The following is an 8465-nucleotide window of genomic DNA, read 5'->3' on the forward strand; positions in this document are numbered from 1 at the left end:
AAACTCTATTATATTCAACACGCTCAAGTGCAAAAGTGTCTGGGAGAAGGTGAGCCTTACTTTCAGGTTTACCAGTTGTTAGTTGATGAGGTACTTATTGAAGCAAACAGATGGCGGTACTGCATCGTTCTTAAATTCAGCGCAACCGTCAAATTTATGGGGAATCATAATCCCCTCATGTATCCTTCGGCAATAATAACAAACAAGTGGGATATGTAAAGTCCATGAGGAGAAGGAACCTGCAAAATGTAAATATATTCGCTAGCTACTAAGATTAGTTGAGCAAGGAAAACTCGTTACGCGTAAGCAGCAGAAAGGTTGAATTGAAGCCTCTGTTTACCAACAAAAGGAAGGTCAAAATCACCCAAAAATAAGTGGCCAATTCAGAATTGCTTTANAATTGCTTTATAAAACTGATAAGCAGCTTTTATTTTACATCAACCAGTTTGGCGGGTGTATTTGAATTTGCCTCCCGCAACCGATCAGGTTATTATGCTTGTAGACCAAAGTTCCAAACCGCACTACCTCTCTGCTGTTGAGACTGTCAGTAAATTTTTGACTTCCAGATGTTTACCCGCTTATCAAGTGACGTTTCTCAGCAAGCTTGTTTTTGGAGAATTTATAAGCATCCAGAAGACGTGCTGACCTATCTTTGTCAAGTGGTTGTGCAAACTTCTCTTGGTTCTCCATGTTAATTTTGAGCCATCGTTCATTTCCTACAATTTGTTTTAAACGACACAGCGCGTACGTTTACGCTATTTACCCAAATGCATCTTTTGGGCTAACTGTCGAAAGGAAATGGAAGGGAGTGGAATCTTTAGGTTTAATCAGTTTTGTTGAATTTTATCACTGTAGTGCTTAATATTCTGTCCATTGCAACTAGTGGACAAATGCCCCGGAAGTAGTAAGTTGCATGGATTACTAGAAAACTTAAAAACCATAGAGGTAAAACGCTTTCTTACGGACAGTGAAGAAATATATGGGATGTCCAACTGCGTAATCACCAGTATTTTGTGAAAGTTCATATCTCACAGGCCTCGCTAATATATTCACGAAACAATCTGTACAGATCCCCTGCAAAAATGAAACACATTCTGTGCGCTTAAAAATGNGCTCTGAAGTTCCATGAAACATATTGCCCTGAAGTTCCTATTTATATTGCACGACCTATGTTTGTTCCATAATCTGATCACCTGATCACTCCTGGTCAAGAGTTATTCATAACTAAGCAACGATACAGTGGGCTGAATGGGACAACATATTTTCGTCGGAATGTCCCGACACGTTGATGAATTATACGCCCCAGCTCCCATGCCTGTGTTTTACTAGCTGGAAATAAGGGATCTTTATTTTAAGGAAGACACCCAAAATGATAATTTTACAATCATGCAATCGCAGATGGATTTTGGATCTGCACTGTTGCAAAGTTATCCTCATTACTCCATTGGTCAGTTCTGGTACGTATCCTTATCCGGGCAGCGTAGAAGGTTGAAAATGGAAAAAATCACTTAACACCTTGGTCCTTGTGTATATCTGACAAATTCTTATGCGATAGCTTGCTGCTGATCAGCCACCGTATTCTGACAAGCAATGCTTTCACAAATCTTGTTGACTAGGGGCTTTTAGTGAGCATGATCCGTTTTCGTTATTTAAGCTTTCCAAGCTCTATGTAAAAGAGTAATAAAAGCGTGATATTGGGCGTTTTCAGGGGTCCATTTCTGCATCCATTTTACGATAGTTCAACCGCTTGCACACAGAATTTGGCAGGTTGACAGCATCCCAGCCACTCTTATTCAATTGTGAAAAAGATTTCCGCAACGTTGATTTTGCTAAGCAAGTTTTATTTATTACATTATAATGCTAGGTGAGACACAATCCAATCTAGTTCATCGAATGCGCTTGAACCACTGGTATTATGGTGCGTGTGACCACCTTTGTTCCAAATAGAAGTGGACATGGTTTTGCTGGCCAGGTCATTTTAATCCCTGTCAATCCCGTCCCAGAGATGCACCACATTGTGTTAGATGTCATTCACCGGTAGAATAAAGGAAGCCTCATGCTTGCAACATGAGGCCCCATAGTGATATAATGATTACGGTAATTTTACACACACTAACTGATGTGAAATATGTGATTTATAATTTGAGCAAATGCCCTGTCTAATCAGTAAAATGTAATTGAATGATCAAATAAGTCGCAAACATCAATGTGAATTTAGATATGATTTCGTGCACTCAGAAAAGAAAGACGCTAACCCTACGTGTTGAGCCAGAAAAAGTTAATATTGACCCTCTGAAATAGTATATTCTTAAGGTGGTTCAATTAAATCAAGTGGACCAACTTCCTAAGTTGTATGCCGTCATTATCATGTTCGACAATCAGGGACATTGAAACAAGCCTATGTATAGTGCACCCAAATAAAACAAGATGAGACCACATGGGGTATGGTTGCTTGGCTTGGCCGCAGCCGGAATAACCCGTCAATAGCCTATAATATTTGGGCACCATGGTTTTCTGCACAGTATTCAATGTTTTCTTTGACGCCTATGTACCGATCGTCTAAAATTTACGCGCAGCTGTTCAAGTTTGTAAGCTGACCCTGGAGAGCTTTAAACATGCATCGTGCCAGAAAAAATAATGCCGATTTTAAATTTGGAATGCCGCAGAAACAACTTACTTGGAGCATTTTACTCGGTCATTCACTCTTATTATAAGTGAAAGAAGTGTGGTCCATTCGCCCATAGTTTAGGTCCTGGTGTTACTCAAGGTGACGTCAATGTCTCGTGACTAACCACGGTTTCTCGTCAATGCACGCGTCAAAGTTGCTTATGTGATAGATTCCCACTTACTTTTATACATTTTCGTGTCTCGGAAATAAACCGCTTTATGCTCTAGGAAATGAACCAATAAGACAAACATGATTATGTCGTTGATAAAACATAGTTACATTTCTTTGGAAAACTTGTCCCGATGGTAGCTAGAAACAGGAGTGGAAGACAGCATCTGGCTTATTAAATTATACTGACATACCAAATTCTCCTACTGGTTGGTCTTTGTTCATCTAGAAAGATGCATACCTCTGATACGAAGTTTTAAAATACATTTTATTTACGTTAACCATTTGTCCGTATAATATGTAGCCTTTCATATCCAATTAACGTTTACCGAGACGACGACATCTGATGTCCTTTCTCTTATGAATGAACCGAAGCTTCTTGTTATCAGCAAACGCTATGCCCAAAGCGCGTAAAACTGAAGGATCATCGAGGCAAAAAAATTATGGGACAATAATAATGCTATAAAATGTACTGTTTTCTGTGCAACACTGATATTAGGGATACGACCAATGTCCAGCAATGAGTTCCCTTTTTTCACTGACTGAAATTAAATGATCGGATTAGCCAAAAGCTTTAGTGTGCCTGCGTTTTCTACGCGTAGCATTGCGGTGTGCAATATGCTAGCACTACATACTGGGTTAGACTGCACGAAGAGTCAGCCGCAATTCGAAATATTGCTCTCAATTTGTCAAACAAAACAGCATTGCTTCAGCTATGAGATTAGCGGTTTAACGGTGCGGGATGATGATCTAAATTTTTCAGCTACACACCGTGCAGGACATGTACATTGGCTGCAACCCACTGCCACTCATTTCACTGCTGCCACCCATTTCACCTAGTTTCATCAAAAATGTAAAACAGGTAGGCCATATACAAGAAAAGCGATAGCAAAAACTGGACGAATTCTTCCAGTAATAACGTCAACGTTGAAGTGCGCGTCCTTATGCTCTAATAGTTTGTGCAATTTCCACCTGATAACCAGTGAGTACTTGAATGATGAGCCCTTATTTTCGTCTTTTGTTAGTTGATTAGATGTCGGCATATCTTGACAAATGTCCACTTTCAGTTCTACAGCGAGGAAAACCTCAGAGTTATCAGGCTCGTGTAATATGAAAAAGGCGTGTTTTTTACACCGACATTTTGGCACCACCTTAGAGAACGGGTTTTCGCTAACACAAATGAACCGTTCCATGAATAACCAAAAATTGCCATGTACTTATCAATCCAAAATGGAAGACCCTCTTACTATGAAAACCGCATGTTTTTACTGCATTTGATGAGATATTTTCAACGTTCATTTTAACTGAAATCGATTTCTTTTCGGTGTTGATCATTTACCTGCAGTATGATACGGCGATTCGCACGGCGCCATCAGTCGTCCATCAGCTGTATTCCTATTTTAGCAGCATTGAGCTTTCTCCACCCATTCCAAGAATCGCCTTCCCAAAACCAATTCCGCTTATGTATATCAATCGTCAATGTATGGGCTTCTGTGTGGTTAGTGGGGCTGAATATGTCTATACACATGCTAGATTTATATCCATCTTGCAGGCCCAAAATTCCACACTATACATTAAATTGTCGCGCATTTGCTTTTACGACCAGCGTGATAAAGATGTGTTTGGGCCACTCGTTTTGCCCTCGGAATCACTGCTTCGAAAATAAACTTTCTAGGAGTAGTCGCTCAGTTGTTTAGCGCCCCTCTTTAGATTGGTTTCTTTTGTGATTTCCAGTGTATTCTTTTTAGCTGTGTGGATTCATCTAACATTGTTGTAATTCTACGTCCGTGTTCCATTACCAGCACATTTGAGTTGGCGATTCCATTGCCCCAAAATCTCCCACAGTTTATTTACATTCATAGCGTTCAACTTAGCCAGAATTGGAGAAGGCTTGAACAACATTCTGCTGTAAGCTAGCTATTGCCACAATTGGCTCGGCATCAAGAGACACAGGAATTAGAGAATAGAATTTATTTGCACTTTACCCAAGAGGCTGCAGTTATCCCCTGCAGAAATGTTGTTCTATTCCATTGATATTCATCAACAGTTAGGCTTGGTGATTCTCAATGCTACAAAAGTCAGCTGTTCACGCGGAAGCACAAACAATTTTAGTTAAATCGCATTTGAAAAGATAGCATGAGTATTATATGAATTCGTCACCACAACTAATATAAACTTCCTTGCAATTCACAAGTATCGCTTTACCTGGAATAGCTTCTCGTATATATCGACCTGTGATGTAATGGTTCAAATGATACAATGAGCCCCCAGTACAGTGTATGTTGCAGATTTGTGAGGAGCAGGAGAAAAAATTCAGCTCAGCGACCGACGTTCGAATAGTTGAGCATCGCGTTGCAGTGCAACACCTGGATGTTACATCACCTACAAATTATGACTTTCCGGACTAGCTTAATCAGTCACATCAAACCTAAAATTATCATTAGATAAAGACATATGCTGACGGCCTTGTTCCTTGTAAATCAAAATCGAAAATTGTTTTAACCAGCACACATCATCTGCGTAGTACAGCTGATAACCTTGTACGATTTGTTGCAAATTTTCTTGTTTAATATATCACCACCGTATTCATTCGAACAATTTGCACCACCCAAATCTTTTTTATTCCGTTAGGTTCATCATTTGATGAGTGTTTAAAGAAGGGTAAGACAATTCCTTATTTACCTGCGGCCAATACGAATGAAAGAGCTAAACAAAAGTGCTGTTTAGATTATCCAAGGAGGCTGCAGCTAATAACACCAGGTAAAAAATTCGGTGACGAATTGTATGAGGAATTGTATAATGGTGGTTTATTGTTGAAATTGTAGTCAAAATTAAAAAAATGATCATATGGTGGATGAAGGCAAACCAATGGCGTACCATCTTTCGTAGTAGATTTGTCACGGACTCATTCTGTTAGCTGAGGCACTATTCAACGCCTCTACATAGGCGTGCCACATTCAGGTCACGTTAATTGGAGCGCAACAGAGTGCCCCTTGCCGCTAGAAACTAACAGGCCACCCAAGTCACATGCACTGCTATTTGCACACGTTTCAAAATTCAGAAAATTAAACGCAAAATTAGGGCAGTACAAAGTTTCCCCAAGGAAAACTTTCGTGCACCTGAAGAACTCATTCCAGTCTCCCAAATTTTAAAACAAAAGCAAGTCTTGGTTTTGTTACATTCGATCAAGACTAGGTTTGCAGTCTACTGACACAATAAATATCTATTCTACTGGCCATAAGCACTGGAGTAGTAATTGTGATAGTGTGGATACTGGTAAAGGGAGAAAGGATTTTGAACTAATTTTCATATTTTTGCAGTTTGCTTAGAACAGGGCACCTCATTGTTTAGGTGCGTTTCATACCTGTGAAATAGAATGTAAGGCAGCTTCAAAGTGCTCGGAAATTCATGCATGTCAGAATTTGCAAATATTGTTAAAAACACTAGACAAATGCGAAGGATATATGCGGAACATAATGAAGTGTGATTTTTGTCACTTACATCGAACAAGTATTATTATGCTTAAACGGTAAGTAGTTTTCCTCCGAAAAACTAAGAAACGAAAAAATCACAATTTTGGCGCAAATATTCAATATTACACATAAGACGAAATGGGGCATCTAAGCAAATCTCATGCCTATAAAGTGATTTGGGAAAAGCTATTGTAATTAAGTCCGTGACCGTTTCAAACAAGTGTGTTGCTTACCTGGGAAAATGACCTGCGGTTTATGATGTTGTAATATACTCTGAAGGGTCTGAAGTAGTCATTTTGCTGTTAGGTAGTAAGGTCGCTTTATAACATTTGTTCATTAGCAAACTTAACGTCACAGCACTTTGTGTGGAAATACTCTATAGTTTCTTCGAGTATGCTTTTATACTGAAATGAGCGCCTAATTTTGCTCGTTACAGAGTGACCAGAGTAGATGATGATGGTAAAACCACACTAACGATAAAGCCGACTATTTTTTAATGTTGGTATGTTGTATTCTTACCTCCATTATCAATGAAGATAGCAAATCGCTACGGGATCCAGCGAAAGGTGAGGCTGGCTACTATTAAATTTATGAAAACAGGCCGTTGACGTCACAGTACGAGTGAATTGCTTGTGCGAGCAGATTTGGAAAATACAAAGCAAACAACTTGCATGGTAATCCGGATTGTAATGAAAAATGTATGTCTTTGTCAGCTGAGTGGACTCGTCTAATGTAGAAGTGTTTATTTGAGAGCACACGCACGTTCTCATGAAGCAAGCTAATGAAGTCCCTCAGTTGTCAGTTATTTGATGTACGGTGACCAACAGCTAACAAACCATACAGGAAGTCTTTTTAAAACGCAGTTCTACAAGTTGGATATTCCATTTGTGGTTTACACACAGCAGATTACATCAACATGTGAAACGTTCGGGATAACTCTTCGGCGCTGATTGTTACCACATTATAAATGCTCGGACCAAAAAATAGATGGCGCGGTTCTTTTGACAAATTGTGAAAATTTTGGGACGGAAATTAGTTACCATAAATGTTTACTTGTTGGTTCGAAAGCCAACAGTGAACAAGAAACTTTGACAACGTCTATTTACCAACAGTGTACACATGAAATTAAATTAGATTAATAAATGAGCATAGAACAAGTGAATGAACGCGCTTCCCAAAAATGCCTGCTCCCATCAACCCAAGCTCAATTATGTGTGCAAATTAGTGAGTTCCCTTCAATATTTGTTTCCATGCTCCTGCGAGAAGCCAACCAGCCCAGTTCAGGATTACACGCTCTCTGAAGCTGAGCGATATATATGGTCTGTGGTTAGCAGGCGTTCTTCTCCCCAGGCGATGTATAATGGAGCGTGTAGATAGCGGGTATAGCGGATAAGCCAATTAGACGAAACAAGACCAATCTGGTTAAGCCCTAAATATTTGTGCAATTTATCGCTGCAAACGGCAATACGTTAACGTTGCCTCAGAGCACGTTTGTCTTATTTTGGGGAAGTAGTGTAATTTCATACAGTTACACTGTAACACGTGAGAAAAATTATTTGATTGACTGACGGTTTTGGGCGCATATTTGAAAGCCTAATATTTTTAAAAGTAAACATAATTAAACTAAACGAATGATGATCAGGTTCCACAACTGTGTCAAACACTGTGTATAACTGTAAATGTGTAGAACACGGGTTGCCCTCTGTCATATGATTGCTTGGGAAGTGCTCAAGCATTTGTTTTTCACNGTGTGGATAGTGGAAAAAGGAGAAAGAATTTTTAACTAATTTTCACATTTTTGCAGTTTATTTAGAACAGGGCACCTCATTGTTTAGATGCGTTTTACGCCTGTGAAATAAAATGTAAGACAGCTTCACAGTGCTCGGAAATTCAAGCATGTCAGAATTCGCAAATATTGTTTAAAACACTAGACGAATGCAAAGGATATGTGCTGAACTTAATGAATGGTGTTTTTGTCACTCACACTGAACAAGCATCTTCATGCTTAAACAGTAAGTGATTTTACTGCAAATACAAACGGAAAATCTACGAGGCGAAAAAATGATCTTCCGGTGTTAAATATTCAATAGTCCGCACAAGACTTAATATAGTTGATTTGGAGAAAGCTGTTGCAATTCAACATGTGACCGTTTTGA

General features: G+C 39.2%; 1 protein-coding gene across 1 annotated transcript in view; it reads right to left on the reverse strand.

The window, feature by feature from the left end:
* Positions 1-2849: 2849 nt before the first annotated feature.
* The window catches only part of T265_15723 (hypothetical protein), a gene marked incomplete at both ends in the record, with an annotated part of 40035 nt that continues 34419 nt past the window's right edge, over positions 2850-8465 (reverse strand). The window contains one exon of the mRNA XM_009179018.1: positions 2850-2891. Within this exon, the coding sequence (XP_009177282.1) occupies positions 2850-2891 (42 nt within the window). The remainder of the gene's footprint in view (positions 2892-8465) is intronic.

Source organism: Opisthorchis viverrini (genome assembly GCF_000715545.1).
Source record: "Opisthorchis viverrini unplaced genomic scaffold opera_v5_775, whole genome shotgun sequence".
NCBI lineage: Eukaryota > Metazoa > Platyhelminthes > Trematoda > Opisthorchiida > Opisthorchiidae > Opisthorchis > Opisthorchis viverrini.